The sequence below is a fragment of the Pogonomyrmex barbatus genome, unplaced genomic scaffold (assembly GCF_055798465.1).
Source record: "Pogonomyrmex barbatus isolate J1 unplaced genomic scaffold, ASM5579846v1 scaffold16, whole genome shotgun sequence".
NCBI classification, from domain to species: domain Eukaryota; kingdom Metazoa; phylum Arthropoda; class Insecta; order Hymenoptera; family Formicidae; genus Pogonomyrmex; species Pogonomyrmex barbatus.
The window spans coordinates 84,685-105,196 of record NW_028297112.1 but is presented as its reverse complement, the minus strand read 5'-3'; the positions used below and the strand labels follow the sequence as shown (position 1 = coordinate 105,196).

The window sequence follows — 20,512 nt, the reverse complement described above, 5'->3', positions numbered from 1 at the left end:
CAAACAACCAGTCATTCAGAATGACGCTTCGCTCTTATCTTCAAATAGCAGTTCGAACTCAAAGATCGCCTCTCACAAATACACCAATGAATATCAATCTTCATAACTTTCTTTGAATCTGATTGACAAATAATTGTTACTTCCCGTTTCTAGAAAATGTCATAAACAATTTTCAATAATTTAAGTTGCTATTCAGTAAAAAAATAACCTATTTTTAACATTCTCCTTTTGCATGTAATTTAATATTTAATGTAATTTATCATTAAGGCTTCTTTCACTTCATTTTCGATTAATTTAATCAGTCAATTATTTCCAATTAAATTGATCAGTTTGTTGACAAATTTAATGAGGCCCTGATGATAATACATTTTATACTATGACATTATACGATATTTGTGCAATAAACGTACGTATTTTACAATTGCATTTTGCATTCGCAAAATATTGAATATACATATTTATGCATTTTTTTAAAAATGCAGAAATTTTATGTTTTCTAAGTTTAATAAATGCCACTCACTACTGTGAAATAAATTATATAATTTTGTGGTTAATTTACAATTTTATAAAGAGTCTTGTTACAAAAAAATTCGTTTCTTGAAAAAGGATAAGCAAGTAAACCTAGAGAAATACATTGCAGTAGCTTGCAATGCTGATGAATGCATTTGCTTTTCATTGCTTCACGATGCCGGTTATGTAACGTGCGATTAATCGATATTGCGAAAGGTCAGTATGATAGCACCGCCTATGCTTGTAAACCGCCAAGAGGGTATTCTCCTAAGACCAAGTATCGATTGTTCTCTCAAATTTCAGAAAATGTCTCTTATAATGCCTATAACTTTGATATATATCTAATATTCGTTTTATTTAACAATAGTATAGGTATGATAATATAATATAAATAACAGTTATTCAATCAATCATTACTAATTCTTTCATATTTTATTTTTACACATGATGCAAGATATACAAATGTTTCGAGTGCGTAGTACTTAAATGATGTTTTTATAAAATTTGCGAAATTTTACATCAATACGCATTGATACATATCTTCTATTCAATTTCGTAACATGGTATAATCAATTAATTGAAATAAAAGAATATAATATTAGAAAATCAATTTTCGCCAATTTTTAATCTTATCAAATAGAAAAAGTCTTACAATAGTCTAAATCATACAATATACATAATACAAAATAGTCTAAATCATACAATATACATACATAATACAAAAATCTATTTTATAAAAAAAGTTTTCATATCAAAAATAAATCAATTTCTAATTGGTACAAAAGATGTGATATCAAAAATTAGCGCCAACTTCTAATCTCATAAAAACGTACGACATTGAAATAGATTTAATTTTTTTAAAGCAATTTTTACATACATTTTGAGATAATAAAACGTAATATAGAATTATTGAGCTTATGTTTATGTCAAATATAAAAACTATTCAACACACGAAAAATAGGATAATAATTAAAGTTCGCTAACAACTAAAAATTGACATTAGTCATTATCAGTTTTTGATATCAAATCTCTTATAGAAATAATAAAATGATTTATTTATTGATATAAAGATATTTAAATAAAATAGACTTTTTATACGTTTTCTATACAGCAAAATGTATAAATTTTTTCTGACTTTGGAACTTAAAATTTAGTAAACTTTTTTTGTATTTAAATAAGAAGTAACATATAATTTGATAATTTTACGATTTTATCTAAACAACTACAAAATTTTAATACAAGTACTATATTTGATTTAAATTACCTACTAAGTTATTTACCAAGTTTGTGATTATATTATTAATATTTCTATGTAATATCTTGAATAAAGAAATATCATTATAATAATACATAAATAATCTGCTTTTATTTAATACAGTACATATTAAATTATTTTATACATACTTTACAATGATTTTATTATATAATAGATTGAATAGATCGAAAGTTTTACCTTGTCATGTTTAGATCTAAATGTCTATTATCAATTGCTTTATAACTTTTACATATCCCCTTCTGGTTTGTTATAGAAATATCGTTATTATTATATTAATAATAATGATATGAAAGTTGTATAATACGCGAATAATATTAAATTTAAATTTTCAATAATTCATTGTTAATTATTATTTTGAATTGCAAAGATTGACATTGAATTACAATCAGTTTATTATTTTTATGATTTTTATGAGCATAAGTTATTAGCGATAAAAGAAGTGATCACATTATTTTTGTTTGCTCTTTAGATTTCGTCAAAAGTAAGTAAATACAAGACTTGGGAACATTTTTTGTGTTGAGCATCTTAAAGCTTTCATCATTCCCATTAATAGATAAAGTACAAATAATTTAATTAATTTCGTAACAACTAATTATTTTACAGGAAAGTATGATTTTTTTTCTGCACAAAATTACAGCTAATTTTCGTAGCATAGCGAAAACAAAATTTCATAGTCGAATTATGGTTTCTGTATCAATTTGAATACAAGGGTTGATCGTGCGTTGAGTTGCGCAGAGCGAGTTTGTTCAAGGCGACTGGGCAGTGCTAGGGCTGTTTTCTAGCTGGTCTTACCTTTCTCTTCCGCTCTTGTCTAGACTGGTGGTATTATATTATAATTAAGCGTGTACATACGTAATTACTCGATGACGTTGTAGTCGCCCCTTATTCGTCATAAATGGCGAAACTCACGTAGAAAGGCACCGACATTTTATTATCGGTCGGGTGTCCAATTACTATACGCGCAGTGCACCTGAAATTTGAAGCGCATTCTGTAATGCGAGAAGCCAAGCAGCGGTAATGTGATACATTTTTCAGATAGCAGTCGTACAAGAGAGATGCTTCTTATTTAGATAGTTTCTTTTTATAAAGGAAATTGAGAGAGAGAGAGAGAGAGAGAGAGAAAGAGAGAGAGGGGGGGGGAAGTGGGAGAGGCAAAGGGGAGAATGAGAAGGGAGAAAGAGAGAAAGAAAAGATGGAAGGACGAGGAGAGTGAGGAAAGAGCATTTAAAAATTTACATTTACAGCAAAATGCAATGGAAGAAAGTGCAATTATATATATATATATATATATATATATATATATATATATATATATATATATCGTGCAATTCTAAAACTACTTTTGGAAATTATTTAGTTCTTGTCAGTTGAAAAGCACAATATTTCAATGTTGTAAGTTTTCTTATTTTATGAGATTAGAAATTGACGTCAATTTTGGATATCATATCTTTTTTAACCAATTAAAAATTGATTGATTGATCATTATTAAAATTTGGAAATTTTTTCATAAAATAAACTTTTTGTATAAATGTATTCTTCTATAAATATTTTTTTACATAAAATATTTTTTTACATAATATTTTACATAAAATGATGCCAAGTTAAGCGCCTCTTATTATTTTTGGTAAAAATATTTTATCAAAAATAATAAGAGGCGCTTAACTTGGCATCATTTTTTTATCTTTTCTTAAAAGGTAATTTTGTTCGGATATCACACATTTGTTTACTAATATTAAATATATTATTGAATAGTTAATATATCATTGGACACATATTGAAATGTTTTTTTTTTTTTATTATTATTATTACGGAAAAAATATAATAAGAGGTCACGATGCGATTGCATCATGATAAGATATTCGAAAAAATTACAGTGCAGTTGTAATACATTTGTGATGCGGCTGCGGGACAGTTTGTTGCGATTGTGCGGAAAGGATGCAGAAAATGTTTCAGTACAGTTGCGAGAAAATGGTAGAAAAATACAAATTCGAAGAGATGTGCGCAGAGATTGTATGAGTAGATGTGTCCTCCTCCCATAGTCTCCTTCTCGTGTCCGAATATTCGATGTATTTCGATGATTTCAGTAACATTGTATACATTGAATTTGCATATCATCGCCAAAATATCCTAATTAAATACAATACACTCCTAACGGCGTGTTGGAAACATTCACACGCGAAACACGTGAAAAGTAAATAATTTTTTTCGGAATTATCCGTTAATTCGGAGAAAAATTTCTCCGTGCGTTTCTTTGTTAAGCATAGAAGCCAACCTAATGTTGTCCGCCGGATTATTTATTCGAAACCATTATATTTAACCATTATATTTAATCGAAACCATTTTCATTTTTCATAAAATGTATCACTAATATCGTAATAATGTAAACTTATATACTCACACATGCACACGCGCGCACATATAAAATTTACGCGAAATAAAACCGAGATAAAGCTCGAAAAGGCACGGCTTAAGAATGATTTTTGGATAATACGAGGCGTGTTGTTTATATAATAGAAAATCTTATTTTTCTTTAAAAGGAGAATAATTGGGAAAGATATAGAAATATTTTCCAATGTTAAGAAGAAAGTGAGGTAAATTTACGTGAGGATAATTTACGATTTCCAGGATAAAGATTCTCATTTTATTCCTTTTTTTGAAATATTTTCAGGTCTCGTGTTTAGAACCGTTTTGTCTCTTTATCAACTAACAACTCATATTTACTTTTTCAAACGTAGCTTTGTGTATTTAAGATCTGAAAACTCAATTCCGTACAAAAGATGCTTTTCCTTGAAAAATTTTTTATTTTGAAATTGTGCTGATCAATTGTTTGTTCGATATTTTTATCGTTTTCAATTTTCTTGAGTGGTACGGGAATAACGCATACGTGACATGTTCGAACATACGAACGATGAATTCCGATATCCAACTTTGAAAAATATTTCTTTTCTTATCGCAAAAGAAATTGTAATAAAATTAATAAAATCTTCTAGATGTAGAATCTTCTAGAATTTTGATTGGATATTATTTTTAAACGCAAGTTTTTTTGATAATTTTGAGGAGTATATAAGCACGTATTATATTGCATTCGTAATTTCATTCTCGTCATCGCGTCTCGGCATAGTCCTCTGGATTTTTACTCATAGTGAATTTTTATTCGGAATTTTCACGCGAAGTAACATGGCCGCGCAAGAAGTTTGAAATCTCGCAAAATGTTTGAATAAAATATACAGTTGTGACTTGGTGTATTTAAAATTTAATATTTAATTTAATACATTTAATTTAATATAATAATATATTAATATATTTAATATATTAATTGAATCTTTTTTGGACTCATTAAACTGTGAATACATCAATAACAATCCCAGCGACAAAGCGGCGATGGCTACAATCAGTCTTGGAAAGGATTTTTTTGTCCTTTTCTCAGAAGCGTCGAAGCATCGAAAGTTTCTTATCTCTTGCACTGCATTGAGCTAGCGGCTTTTGATATTATCAAGAACAAGATTTAGCCAGACGATCCGTACATAAAAAACATATGTCGAATTGAAACAATTTCTAACGTGTATTGCCCGATATGCCGGGGGTACCGCTCAAGATTACTGAAAATGTCCGTTTTCATCAAGCAGTCAAGCAGTCTGCGAGACAATATAATAATTCGCGACCGCGAATTACACAAACTGAGCATTAATTGCAATTTCGAAGATTATTTATAGCTAGTTATAGCTATTTATAGCTCACATAACCACATTCAAGGTCAGAGAATGTGATTAAAAGATATCAACATCAAGAGAATATTGAAGCAAAAAAGGACTACTTTTTCTATTCCACAGAAATCGGTTGAGAAGCATGCAAAGAAAAATTTTACGAATTTCAGTGAACTTATGGAACCAAAAATGCACGTTAACGTTAATAATAATGTTAAATGTTCAGGTATGGAAGGGGACATCTGGCTTCCAAATATATGCTCAACCGTGATATAGAACGCAGGAATTGTGGTTGCAGGCATTAAGGGACACTTGCAGTTCGTCTGTTTCCGAAATCGAGGTACGCACCATTAGATGAAATTCTTTTATTGGAACACTTAGAAAATCGTGAAAATCAAATTTTAGGACTTTAAAGATAAATAATATTTCGATTATTTTTGAAACAGATACAGGCGCAGTCGCGACTATTATGAATTATGAGCAAGCGATGTTTTTTTTTTTTTTTTTTTTTTTTTTTTTTTTTTTTTTTTTTTTTTTTTTAAATTACTGCTTACAATACCGAGATATAATTAACGTATCATATGTTGTATTCCAGATAAAAAGTAAAGATTGAAAGATATATTATGGTTATAGTACATTACGTGTTAAAAATACGTGTTACATACTTACTTAACGAAATTGAATAAGAAGCCGTTGTTAGGCCGAGAATAGTTATATAATAGTTATATTTCATTTCTTGGAGCGGATTCTTCCTTGAAGCGGATACAATGACGATGTTCCTCACATTTTCAATGAAAACTAATAGTACCATTGTATTCAGCGTTTTAGGTCGAAATCTATAAGATTCATTATGCTTTTTACATTTCCGATAGGCAAAAAACCATCTTTTGTTTAAACGTTGTTCTCAGTTGCCCTTTTCAATTTGACTTCGAAGGCGAGGTCCACTATCCTTTACTACCACTTGAGATTTAATGGTTGGCCAATTGCGCATGTGAGTGTTCTCCTCAAGACCGTTTCATATCAGAAATATGCTGGAAAATTGCTTTTTCGACAAATTGTAATTAAAATATTTTTCTTACTAAATAATTTTTATTTTCATAAATAATTAAATACTAACAAGGGAAGTTCAGGATAAATATTCCGAATAGAGGACCCCGCTTCAATGAACTTGACAACATGTATCGAGATTAAGGTCATCGGAGTCCTTATTAGGTATATTTGTCCAATTTTTTGTTGCTACTGATATTTGGTTTTAGGAGTGAAAACACTCTTTTGAAAAAATCGGTCTTCATGTTTCTAAGCGAATATCGCGAAAACAATAAGCAAAATGAAAAAAATGTTACGAATAAAGGTTTCATGATTTCATGAACACTTTACAATGGCATGATGTTATTTTTTTCAAAATACTCCCGCTTACAATTTATTTTTAAATTAAAAAATATTTTTTGCAACTAAATTAAAGTTTATTTTACGCCAAATTCAATCATATATAATAAAGTTGTTTCGTAAATATTTTTGTACGTATTTTTGAGAAATAAGCTGAAAATACTCTTGTATGCATGCTATCAATTTTATTAGTCCGCTACTTGGCTACGATGGTTTCTCTCTCTCTTCCTCCCCCCCCCCCCTCTCTCTTTCTCTCTCTCTGTAATTTTTTAGAGTAAGTTTTTACTTGTCGAAGAACGCTCGGAAACTATTTTTTCCTCTCTCTCTCTCTCTCTCTCTCTCTCTCTTGTAAGCCGACATTTGAGGTGTCGACCTGCGAGTCGAACGCACTTTTCGCACAATATAACGGGTCAACGTCAAAAACGCTATAGCGCCTGCCTGCACCAATGCGCCCGCTGGTCCGTTTTCAAATAAAAAAAATTAATCTCTTTAATCTCGGGATAGGACCTCGTACGATCTTTCGATTAGCGAGAAATGAAGGAGAGTTAGTGAATAAATAAAGTTAATTTAAAAAACCAAATATTTAATTACAAATGTTAACTGACGAATTATGAACATGCAAACAAGGAAGATTTACAACCGTAGGCATGATATAATAAATTTACAATAAAGAAAATAAAGTTACAAATTCGAATTTATATATAATAGGAGAAACAGAGAGTTATAATTATAAAATGCAGTGTGGGCGGCGTCCTGAGTGAGTGAATGTGTGTGTGTGTGTGTGTGTGTGTGTGTGTGTGTGTGTGTGTCGCGCGATTAGTGAAATGATTTTACAATAGTCATCAGGCAAGAGAGATTAATTTTAATGCATTTAATGTGTTCAATCTTGCTCGGCGGAATACATTCGTTTCTTTTTTTAATTTGTAGATCAAACAATCGTTTTGATTAAGGTATTCGTAGATGTGTGAGGGAGGATCTTGAATTTCAAGATAAAAGTGTTCTATAGGAATTAAAGAATTAAGTAGGGAAGAGGGAGCGACGGGAACAGATATTTCATAATGATCTGACGTATTTCGCATATGCGATCTAATAATTTAGCGGCTCCTTTCATTTCGCTCATGGTGGAAGGCGTTGGTTACGCGAACCGAATTGGACCGAGTTTCGGTAGGGCGAGCTTTCATTAAATAATACGAAATAAAAGAAATTAATAATCTCTTTCTCTCTCTCTCTCTCTCTCTCTCTCTCTCTCTCTCTCTATTTTCGGGGAAGAGTGAAAGGGAAGTTTGAGACGGCTAGTAGTTGGCTATCTCATTTATTGAATTTCAAGAGATGATCGGGAGCAGAGAGGAAACAGGAAGCAGAGCTTCGCGATTATGCAGAGAGAAGATGGGGCGCATTATAACCAGATGATAATGATAGAAAAAAAATTGATTTACTATTGTTGATGCTGAGAGGACTGCTGAGTTGACTGAAGAGGTTGCGTCGTGATCGACGGGATCTCGTGCTCGTAATTTCACTACGTGAGTTTTAATCGCGCTGACCAAGTTTAAACTTTGGATGCAGGTGTCTGTCAGTATACGGAGCGAAGTAAAAAGAGGTACAAAAAGAAGGATGAGTACGCAACGTACTCGCGGGTTTATAAAAGTTCGAAGAGATGAATTAATCTCGGGAGCGTAATGGATTTTTCTGTTAATTTATTTCAAATGAGAGCTCGGAAAAATCGCGGGTGCAAGGAAAGGAGGAGAACGGCGTTGCGTGGATCATGATTGTTTTTTGTGTTTCTAGTTTTCTCGACGGGTGATTGAGTAAGTTTTTAAAATTTTCCATTCGTCGTTCTACGCGATATCTGATTTTGCTTATTGGTGTATCTCCGGTCACCGGTCACTAATCGCAAATCGCACTTCTGAGTGGCGTTTCTTTTTAGTTACATCCCGGTTTCGGGAGTGTCGGCTTCGAACAACGACGGCTCGGTAATCTGATATGAAACTCCTAAGACAGAATGTTATATTGTGCAATCGGCGGCTCGATCATCGAACAATCGGAGCCTCGAACAATAGTAGGAGAGACATTAGGTGTTGTTTTCGAAATCGAGTCGAAAGGACAACTAATTCCGAACATTGATCTGATTGAACAGGTTTTTATTTAAACCAAATCAATCAAACCAATTTCCTTAAAGCCTATAACATATCATTCAAGTTTTTATCGTTAACTGAGAAAAAGTTATGCGAATTAATCAAAGATGAAATATCGAAAAATGTTAATTTGTTGGAATGGGCATGGCCTATTGTCTATATGCCTTATCCTTAAGAAGGGCGATTGAACATCCGCATTTGCGATGATCACAGTATAATGGTAAATTATTTGTCGATAGGCACCTTTTACGTACTGCTGATGAAGTCTAGTCTCGATGGTAGGAGAAACATTTTTAGAAATTGATTTCAGGCAGCTATTTACAATTAGAAATTTGCCTAGAAAATAAGTACGTTCTGACTTTAAATACACCAAAAGGGCTGTTTTGTCCGATGCGATTAATGTATCGCGTTGGCTTTTACAATTTGTTTAAGAGAAATAGAAAATATTTTGAAGAACATCCCCGAAGTCAGCGTATTCCTTGATAATTTTAGAACGAAGAACGAACCAACCGATGCTATTCAATTAGAACAGTTTAGTTCTAAAAGATTTTCAAACATATGATCTACTATCTATTAATATAGAAAAGAGTGAGAATTTTTTAAAGAAAAGATATATTTCCATACATCATTGATCGTACGGGAATACATAAGTAGCATAAAAAGATTGACACAATTAATAACATGCCGAAATCTATGAACATTACAGAACTACAAATCTTTATAGATATAGTGAACTACTATGGTAGAATTCAAATCAAAAACTTGTAAGTTCTTTTTTATACCTACTGAAAACTCGTCTCTTGCGAAAAGAAAGTTTAGTTACGTTTGTTTAGACCAGGAAATACGAAAATGTTTTCTTCAAAGCTTTCAAAATGATGAATTGCTAATGATATCCATACTATGAAACAAAATTACCTATGATTTTTATCACACAGATACGGGATTATGACGGTATTGCACGTCTACCTTAGGTAAACATCGGAAACGGTCATATATCTAAAATATTGATGACTCAGAAAAAGTACTCACACAAATAAATAAAGAGATTTATGCTATTATTTTTGATATAAAAGAAATTTCAGCAATTTATTTATATACTAACAAGTTTCTTAGTATCTTCTGAATCACACTCATCATTGCCCACTAATAATTCAAATTTTCTCCCAATCAAAAAATCTTTCATTATGTAGCATATTATGTACGCAACTGTACGCAACACATTGTTTCTACAAGGATCCAATTACGGTGTAAAATACAAGATGAGAAAATTATGCAAAAGCAGATTGTCTCTCTTGACTTCCAATTCGGATTAGCGAAAAACTAAAAATTGATATAATAGATCCTTTTTAAAATAGTGTACTTGAAACATCAATTATCGGTGACTGTAGTCCTTAAAAAAATAAATAAATAAATACCCGCGAATAAATGTTTTCCAATTTTATTGTCGGAATTCACATTGCGTGCAAATGTAATTCTGCATGAGAATCGAATAATTGTGTCAAAAATCGAACAATCCTCTCTCGAATCCTTAGCGATTTACATATCGGACATTTTAAAATCGTCAAAAAAAAATAAAAGTGTATAAAAGAATAAGTACATTACACTGTTGTACTATTATGCTAAAAAGTGGTAAACTAGTAAAACACATGAATCAAATTCGAAAAAACTAGAAAAGACTGTACAAAAGATAATAATTCAGATCTCGATAGTAATCATCGAGAGTAATCGAGATGAGGAAAATTGCACATTAGCGAGTCAGGAATCGGAAAAAGGAGCGGCGGATGAGTCTGAATCGCGTTTTGGAGTCAACCGCCGAGCGCCGAGCGCCGAGCGCCGAGCGCCGAGCGCCGAGCGCAGAGCGGGACACCATTCTCGTCGGTGCACGTACCGTATATACGTGGCTGTGCGTTAGGGACTCTACACGGGACTCAACAATACTGTTCATTAACATCAACAATTAACAAACATTGACAATATTACTGATCGTGTATGCTTGCTAATACCGATGGATTATCAGTTACATTAAATACGGTAATACGAACTAAATGATTTTATAGCTGCGATGACATATACTTATGTCATTGTAGCACTTTGAACTTGTATTCGCTCAATTTATTACTTCATTAAATTTCAATATTAATAATTGCTCCTTTTCTCCTTATTATTCCTGACTGAGGAATATCTTTCGCTGTAATACTGTTAATATATAACAACAATAATAATATTATACGTTGATACGTCAATACGTTAACATGTTATAATATTGTTATCTAAATAATAGTCGCACAAATTCGATGCAGTCTGCTTTTCGGAAAATGGTTCAATTCTAAAATTAAAAATGGATTAAAAATTTAGATATCAATCTCGCACGTTGTGGATTTCAAGCACAACGTTCAACGCCACTTTCTACACGATTGCTTAATAGCATTAACATCCCAATATCCTCGTGTATATGTTTAATGATATAAGAAATATATGTATAATATTTTTATGCTTGCATTTTAATATATTTGAGGTAATAAGATGGAACACATGTATGAAAATATAAGAAAAATATATATTGTATATATTGTATATACAATACTGTATATACACATTTTTCATCGGAAAAAATACTTTTCTAATAAATACAATCAAAGGCTGCAAAGCATGGTCAGTCGCGATTTTCGTCTTGTCGTACAGATCATTAATAAGTTTTATTATTTACAGGCGAGGAGAGAGAGCTCCGATTGAATGAGAAGAGCTTCGAACGGGCAGCCGCATTACTCCGGCGGGTTCCGGAATTCACTATAGCTGCCGCACTGCGTCAAGAGGAATCCAATTCCGGAACGATTGTCGCCTTTTCGCACGGGAACAATAGGTACAAAATACTGAAAAGTTTCTTTTTATCCTTTATTATGCTTCGTAGCTACGCATCGTTCGGGTCCGATACGTAAAACAAAATGTTGTTGTGATCTATTTCAAATATAAGTATAAACTGCAAAGAAGGGAAAAACATCTTGAGAATATATATATATATATATTTTACAGATTGTATGTATGTATCACAAAATATTTAACTCGCGTGAAATGAAATCCAAATAGTTTTATGGATTATTGGAGTTTATTAATTAAGCGACTTCAATATTTTTTTACAAACAACTAAGAGGCGAAAAGGAAGGACATATTTTATTATTTGATGATGCACAATAAAAAATATAAAAATGTATTAAAAAAATATGTTGATTAATTATTGTGTTACATATTCAAATTATATTAACAAACATAGATGACATGGCAACGATACGTAGTTCGTGATATAAGCATTGCCTTGAATTTATATATATTAGTTATTATATTAGTTATATTATATATATTAATATATATTAGTAACGAAGAAAATATAATAATAATATAAAATATAATATATAAAGAAACGAAGAAAAATTATTCGATATTAAGATCTTGTCCGCCGATTAACGCTATCTACGATTTGAATTATTGATTATAAAACATATATCGGCTTGATTATTATTATCATTCAATATTTATGTGAAAAGAACGATTTATATGGAAAAACATTTTCAATCAATTTGTTTGAATTTGTCATACATAATAGATTTCGCAGCCTTGATAAAAAATCTCAATAATCAAAATTCTTGCTAATATAGCTAATGAATCTGAATTGAAAATATTTAAAAGTTTTTTTTTTTATAAGATCTGTCTAGATGAATTTGCACTTGTGATGTGTATCTGCTCGCAATTTTGTGTGTGTGTGTGTGTGTGTGTGTGCGCGCGCGCGTATGTTTCGATTTAAAATATTCCTTGTTACTGACGTATAATGTGCAAGACAATCATCTTGTTGAATCCATATTATTTGACGGAAATGCAATGGCAAATCATGTAAAAATGTCCGTAAAATTTCTATTAGAAAACGTGCATATTTTTCTCCGGTCAGTGCTCCTTCGATAAAATGTAATTCCCAATTATACGATTTTCAAGTACGTTATTTTCAAACGTTTCATTAATGTTGATGATCGATTTGTCTACCAACAGGGAATTTCATTAGTGCATATTCCTTGAATTCATGGATTTATTCTGTGAATGTATGATGAATGCAGCCTCATCCGTAAACGTAATAGTTTCGAAAGAATTGTCTGTTTGAAATAGAATCACAAAATCACTAATCACAAAATTCTAAACGTTGATGAAAATAAGTCAATTTTTGAACACATGATAAATGATATGAGTGGAATTTGTGCCCTCTGAATATGCGTATATAACGTAGGATGCTGTCTATTAATTGTAGGCTGTCTTTCGACTTCGCGAGAGATCATGGATGGATTTAATGTAACTGCAGTTAAGTCTGCAATTTCGTTTACTTCACTCATTACTACCGTCTTATTTCGAATTGGCTTTTTGCGTGATAAATTTCCCGTCTGATGAAATTGTTTAACAATATTATCAAAAGTATAACGAGAAATCCTCGAATAGAGAAGAAACGTCTATCAGTTCGTGTGACATCACTCAATGATTAGCTGACATAATTTTTATTCGCGTGGAAATTGGTGTGTGCACTATGACTGCTATAATATAGTTTTCAAATATAAGAATGGACTGTGAAAAAAAAAAGAATTAAAGCCTAATTATTTATCATAATTTATTAACTACTTATATCGGAATCGTAAAAAATTGATAATCGATTACTCTTCTATTCTAATTCGACTGTGATTGATCAATTTTTTAGATTCCAGCATAAGTGTTAACGAATTATTATCTGCATATAATTGCCTTAAATTGCCTTGTTGATTATCATTATTTTACACTCTTTAAAATTTCTCATCTTTCTTTCTTGTATCTCTTAAATCTTTTATCTCTTTAGTATTTTGATTCATTTCCAATAACTATGATATCTTTTGTTTTACGTACGGCTTATTTTGGATTCACACAACTCACTCACAACTCATTACTCAGTATTTATTATCGTACCGTGCGGATATTTTCGCGAGCGCGAGACCGATACGATCGATTATCGGTCATCTGAAAACAGTCCAATTATAATTGAGCTCTATGTTATAATCGAATTTTTTTCTATTCTGCTACAGAATGCATAGAATGTAATACGTTTCAGGTACTTGGAGCTGCAGAGCAGCGGACGCAAGGATGAGCTTCGACTTCACTATATGTCACGTCGCGACGGACTCGTGCACGTCGAGGCATTTCCTTTCCGACTGGCCGATGGCGCCTGGCACAGAGTTGCTCTGAGTATAAGTGGCTCGCAGGTCGAGTTGCTGGTCGACTGTCATCCCTTGTACAGGCGATTACTAAGACCTGGTCCACCTGACACCAACTTCACTATGCCGCAGCTCCAGCTCTGGGTAGGACAGAGGAACATCAGGCATTTTCTTTTTAAGGTAAAGCACATTTTAATATCGGCATAATGTTCCTAATTAGATGTAAGATCCAAAATAGTTATGTTAATATTAATTAAGAAAATCGTAAAGTTAGGATATTTTTAATAACAGGAATATGATCAAATTGTTACATTCAAGCCTAGCAAAATTAAGGAATTATCTATTCTTTCTTCTCCAAATAAGCAAGATTTCAAAGAGGATAACTTCATCAAAAATGATTACAATGAGATGATTCGGAAAGTACTTTAAAACTTTGAAATCTCTATTTTTCAGATCGATCCTTTAGATGATGATTCTATAGGTTTTTTCCCTTGAAAATTACATGAAATTACACGGAAATTACAAAGGAAGAGCCATCAAAGATTCGTGAATCAATTTGTAATTAATTTTTAATAAGTCGTTTTAATAGAAAATAGATGATTACGAATAGTGCAATCAATACCGTACAATACATTTTATTATTAATTTAAAAAGATTTTAAACGATATTACTGACTCATTATTTAAAATAAAAGGACAATGAGCGTCAGGGCCGATTGCAACGATCCAGTGTATAATCCGGCAAGGACGCTGACGCTGACGCATCAAAATAGCATTTCGACACGAGGTTGGTCGCGTAATCGCGGACTCAGGCCCGCGGACCAATAAAAGAAAGTGAGGATGAACAAGGTGTGGAAGAGTTGTCTGAGATTGGTTGGTAATAAGAGTGTCATACGCGTGTCGTCGTCGTCGTCGTTGTCCGTCGGTCAGTCAATAACCAGAGTCAATTAGAGAGTAAATAAAGCGTACGCCAAGAATGAAAATGTGAAGAAAGAAAGTGTTTAATAATATAAGTGTCCATTAAAATAGGTGAACTATTCCACACGTCTCCGAGCACCTCCCCTTCTTCCCCGTTGGGCTCGGAATGATCCAACACAGGCTTTAATCCTCAAACTCATACTAATTTGAGTCATGAAAAAAAAACTTTTCTAATTCTGTGGTTTGACTATGTAAAATTTTTAAGATTTAAGTCGTTCTTGAATGTCGTTCTTGACCTCGCTTCCCAATATAAAAGCATCTTGAAGATGAAGGATGGAAATGAAAGTAGAAGCTTTGCACTTTAAAATGAGCGTAAGAAGATTGTTATACAATCTTTTTTACAAAATTGTAACAATTCAAAGATCAATTTTTCTTTAAAAATCTAGTTTAATTTTGACTAAATAATGTTTACATACGAAAACTTTGTTTATAAAAATGTAGATGTATTAAAGAGAAAACTTAGAGCTTCGTTTTTTTTTTTTTTTTTTAAATACTGATCGCTGCTGTGTCTGCCTTCTGTGAACAATTAAAATGAAAAAGATATGTTTTGCTTCAATATTGAGTAATTCAATAAAAAAAAAATCGGACAACGATTAACAGACATTCAAATTAAAGCTAAAGATTCGCTGTTGCGAAAGTTATAAACAGCATTTGTGTGCGACTTTTAATTTATACCATGAAACTTGGCAAATTTTATTAAAATTTTTGTGATTTAATGGATCTCCTTTTGCATAGATATAATTTCATTAAAAAATCTGTAGAATCTTTATCTAAAGGATCGATATAAAAGAGAAAAATAAGTTTTTATTTTAAGAGGAAAGTATGAATGATCTCATACTTTTACTGTCGAGTGTATTTGGCCTAGTTAAGCCTAGTTATACTTTTTATTGTATTTGCGAATCTACTACCTTGTTTAACGCCTCGGAATTAAACTTTCCATGTAATTATCTCAATACAGGGTGCTTTGCAAGACGTCAATCTAATAGCGGGACCTCATGGTTATCTTTCCCAATGTCCTCAGCTTGATTCATCCTGTCCTACATGTGGTCAATTTTCAATATTACAAAATACTGTGGAACAATTAATGCACAATCTCAACGAATTGACTCGTAGGGTGAGTAATTTATACATTTATATATGTAGAATATAAATTATTATATATTTTGTAATATTGTTAAATTATATAAACCTCATATGTTCCAATTTTGCGATATAATTATATACGAAATGTATTTTTAATGATATTAAACTCTATGGAAATTTCTGACAATATCTTTATCTTTTTCATCAATAGAACATAAATAAGGCAAACTTGTTTTGTTCATGGACATCCTTTTTTTCAGTTAGCCGCTGCAGAGGGCAGGATAAATAAAGTAGAGGAATGCGAGTGCCAAAAATCTTGTAGGGTGAATGGTACCGTCCATGAGGATGGTGCAACCTGGGTGAAGGGTTGTCAACATTGTTCTTGTGTCCATGGCGAAATTGAATGCAGGCCGACGCCCTGCGCTCCAGTCACATGCAAGAATCCTATCATTCCTGAGGGGCAATGTTGTCCGATTTGTCTCAGTAAGTGAAATATTACATTCTTATCTTTCTCTTTTTTTCGTTTTGACTTGTATAAACAAAAAGTGTTGTCTTAAAATTTTAATTGATGTAATTTTTAATAAAGAAGTTTCTATCTCATTATAATAATTCTACATTACTCTACATTATTTCTATATTATTGATTTTAAAACTTGAGGAGAATCTTGTAATTTTAACATTTTTATTATTTTTCATTCAATCCATACGATAATATTTTTGTCACTGATCGATACTATCATTTTATTATCTACTTCAATTTATCTGTTGTGATTATCGTAGACACTCTTTATTTTTAAAACATCGCATAGATTTTTGATATTTAAGAAAATAACTCGAATATCACTCTAATAAATTTAATATTTTTAAGCGAATACATCTTTTACTTTTACACAATTGACTGATCAATTGACTCAATTGACTGATTAATTAAGATAGCGGGCTTCATGTTCAGTTGATTGCTACGGTATTGTATTTTACGTTATTCATCTTGTCATTTACGTCTGCATAGGACAATGCTTCTTACACGGCGTAATTTATGATCACGGCGAGAAAGTTTCGCCAAAATCATGCGTCGAATGCAACTGTTACGACGGTAGCTTTACCTGCACGAGAATCGATACTGGCACTAAGTGCCCACCACTGCCGTGTCCACCCAGCGAACAACTTAGCGTGGCGGAAGAATGCTGCAAATTTTGCCCAGGTATATTCTCACCTGAACAGTAACTGTGAAAATGAATATAGTAACAATTTAAAAATCACGATATTTTTTAAATAAAATCATAAGATGTGTCTGACATGTCATATTTGCACAAGGATATTACAACTTAATTCTGGAAAGTGCACGAGCACATGCTAAAATAAAAACATGATATGATTGTGGACATTGTTGCGCATGGTCATACGTTGATGTAATTCTTTATCTGCGTGTGCTCTTACGCATGATTTCAATATATCTGTTTGAATCTCACATATCATAAAAATATATGTTTCTCGAACATGGATAAAAAGAAATGAAAAATATTTCGGGTCATATAATAGTATAAAATTGTATTCCTAAATGTTGAAAGAGTAAGAAATTTTTTCAGAATTTTTTCAGGATTTATAAACACTTTAAAAAAAAAAAAAACAATCATCCCTCAACAATCCAGGTGATTTGCATTTTGCGCTGCGTTCCGTTTGGACGCACTTGCGCTATGTCATCTTATATCATAGTAACATTTAACTATCATTTAATATACAGATTGGATTAAGTAATATTTTTTTGGGCGTGGAGGGGATGAAACTCTTCTACGATCTTATATGTTGTAAGTTGAATTTTAGTGTTGAAATTAAATATATATTTTGTGTCCAAACATTATGTTCTATTCATGAAATTTATTTCTTTAATGAATATCGAGCGACGACTAAAACTTTTGGAACAGTTTTTCATAGTCATAATCTTGACAATATATATTGGAAGTGATTCTCCCAAAAGTCAATAATTATCGAACATTATTATATCGTAAAATGGAGTGCTAGAATTTTTCTCGAATACGTCATCTCTGATGAATCTGGCCTTACACGTATGTACAGTTCTGCTTTGACAAACTGCTTTTCTGCCTCTATTCTGCATCCCTCACGGGGCGCTCTTTCTTTAGAGATCTTGGCCTAGCTAACTTTTGGCCTTAATCGAATAAAGAGTGGACCCATCTTGCAATCTGTTGTCTTCAAATCAAGGTTTGGCATAACCTCTGTAGAATATCATCAGCTTGTTGTCAGCTGTTTTGCATGCCGTAAGACCGTAAGACCTGCGTAGACACACAAGATATAGATGTAGTATCCGGTGTACATGCTTACCAACGGCATGCCTACATTCGGCACACGCCGAATTTGAATCAACACGCACAGTCTACTTATTCAATTAAATCAGCGCATCAAACATGCAACCACAAATGCAGATACTAAAGCAGCAGCAACATAGTCAACAACAAAAAAATCAAGAACTAGGACAAAACTGGCAATAGGGTGGAAAATAAGAAGATGAGAAGTAGCTCTGATAAAATTAATACTAGAAAACGTCTAACATCTATGAATGATTATTTGTTAAATAACTCAGTCGAAACGAGCAACATTTACGAGAAACTAAACAATGATGAATCTACAGATTCAGAAAAAAGAAGATAATAACTCAGAAAAAATTGTAATAAAAGCTTCTCCTATTTTTTATAGAAGGCGTTGAAAATATTATTCCTCTAAAACTTCTACTCGATGAGATTGCAAAAAATCAATATACAATATTAAGGAAAACTAAGTCAAGATATAACCGCTCGCCATAGAAAAATACATACCCATAATATGGATACATTGAAAAAAAGAGTACGTAAGGCTTCACATACTAAAACAAAACTGAAATATAATAAAAAATTTAAAGTTATATTAAGAAATATGCATCCAACAACAAACTTGGTAAAATTCAAAGAAGAAATAGAAGCTAAAAATCATAAAATAATAAGCATAACAAATACTGCACATGTTCTGCACACTAGAACAAAGAGGCCATTACTCTTGTTCTTCGTAAAATTAGAGCAAAAGGAAAATAATAAGAATATTTACAAAATTAACCAATTACTCGATACAATAAGCTTTGAGCAAACTTATAAAAAAAGGGAAATTCCACAGTGCACAAAATGTCAAACATACGATCACACCAAAAACTATTGCTTTAAAGGACCAAGATGCATAAAATGCGCAGGAAAACACATGGTAAATGTTCAAAAAAAAAAAAAGAGAAGTAAAATGTTGTAACTGTGAAGGAAATCATCCAGCAAGTTATAAAGGATGCGAAGTATATGTACAAACAATGATAGCAGAAATTATATCCTAGACTAAGGCCAAAGCAACAAACGGAACAAACCGTCAAATCAGTATATCAAAAGCAACGAACAAATATAACTGCAGCTAGACAAATACAACCGAATACATCGGATAATACTACATATGCTCAAACGACAAAAAAGAATATCCAATCCCTGAAACATCAAGCGACTGAGCGACTTGTTCGGATAATTCAAGAACGAGCAATCGGCCGGTATTTCCCGGCGGAGGCGGATTGCCCTCACCGCAACGATGTGCTTCTCCTGAGCGGGTGTTGTTTGGATGGAATAACTTGAATCGAGCAACTGGATGCCGGTCACCCGGCGGGGCAAGGAACACTCTAACTCGTAGTCTTCTTCGGGAGTTGCGGGAAGCGGCGGTATGGATGAGGAGGAAGACGTAGCTTGCCGGGAATTTTCAGGCGACGGCGGATTTCCATCACCTCGGTTTTCTCGCTGCGTCTTACTCGAGATGGAGCATCAGATCAGGCTCGTGGGAGCGAGCGTTGTGATCCGTAGGAGATTTGATCTTTTCGAACGGAAGACGATTTTTTATACAGCCGCGATTCGATTTTCGGATTTAGAACGGTTCGGATCGGAGCGGTTGTGAGCGGTAATTAAGCCGCCGCCACCGCTCTATTAAGATAAGATGATCTTTTTATCTCCGGAGAGATTCGGATTTGTTTGTTTGTAGTCGGATTCGAGCGCTGCTCCGCGATGAGATCTGCTCTCGCGTTCGGCGGTGTTCGGCCGAGTTCGGCGGCGTAGCGTGGAACGCGTCCCACGCAACAGCACGCCGGCCGATCGTCTCGCAATTGTACTTGTGAGCCTAATTAAAATGATTAAAAATGGCGCAAAGCGTCTTATGCCCGACGGAT

General features: G+C 32.6%; 1 protein-coding gene and 1 long non-coding RNA gene across 3 annotated transcripts in view; both read left to right on the top strand.

Moving 5' to 3' along the window:
* Positions 1–20,512, top strand: part of LOC105426150 (protein kinase C-binding protein NELL1) — an 86,637-nt gene that overhangs the window by 34,983 nt on the left and 31,142 nt on the right. For both annotated transcript variants that reach the window (XM_089073959.1, XM_089073958.1), the window contains 5 exons: positions 11,718–11,868; positions 14,119–14,401; positions 16,157–16,312; positions 16,542–16,764; positions 17,291–17,482. In XM_089073959.1, the coding sequence (XP_088930085.1) occupies positions 11,718–11,868; positions 14,119–14,401; positions 16,157–16,312; positions 16,542–16,764; positions 17,291–17,482 (1,005 nt within the window). The remainder of the gene's footprint in view (positions 1–11,717; positions 11,869–14,118; positions 14,402–16,156; positions 16,313–16,541; positions 16,765–17,290; positions 17,483–20,512) is intronic.
* Positions 17,489–19,780, top strand: LOC148937105 (uncharacterized). The gene is made up of 2 exons (XR_016138630.1): positions 17,489–18,344; positions 18,422–19,780. It is a non-coding gene; the product is annotated as an uncharacterized LOC148937105 (long non-coding RNA).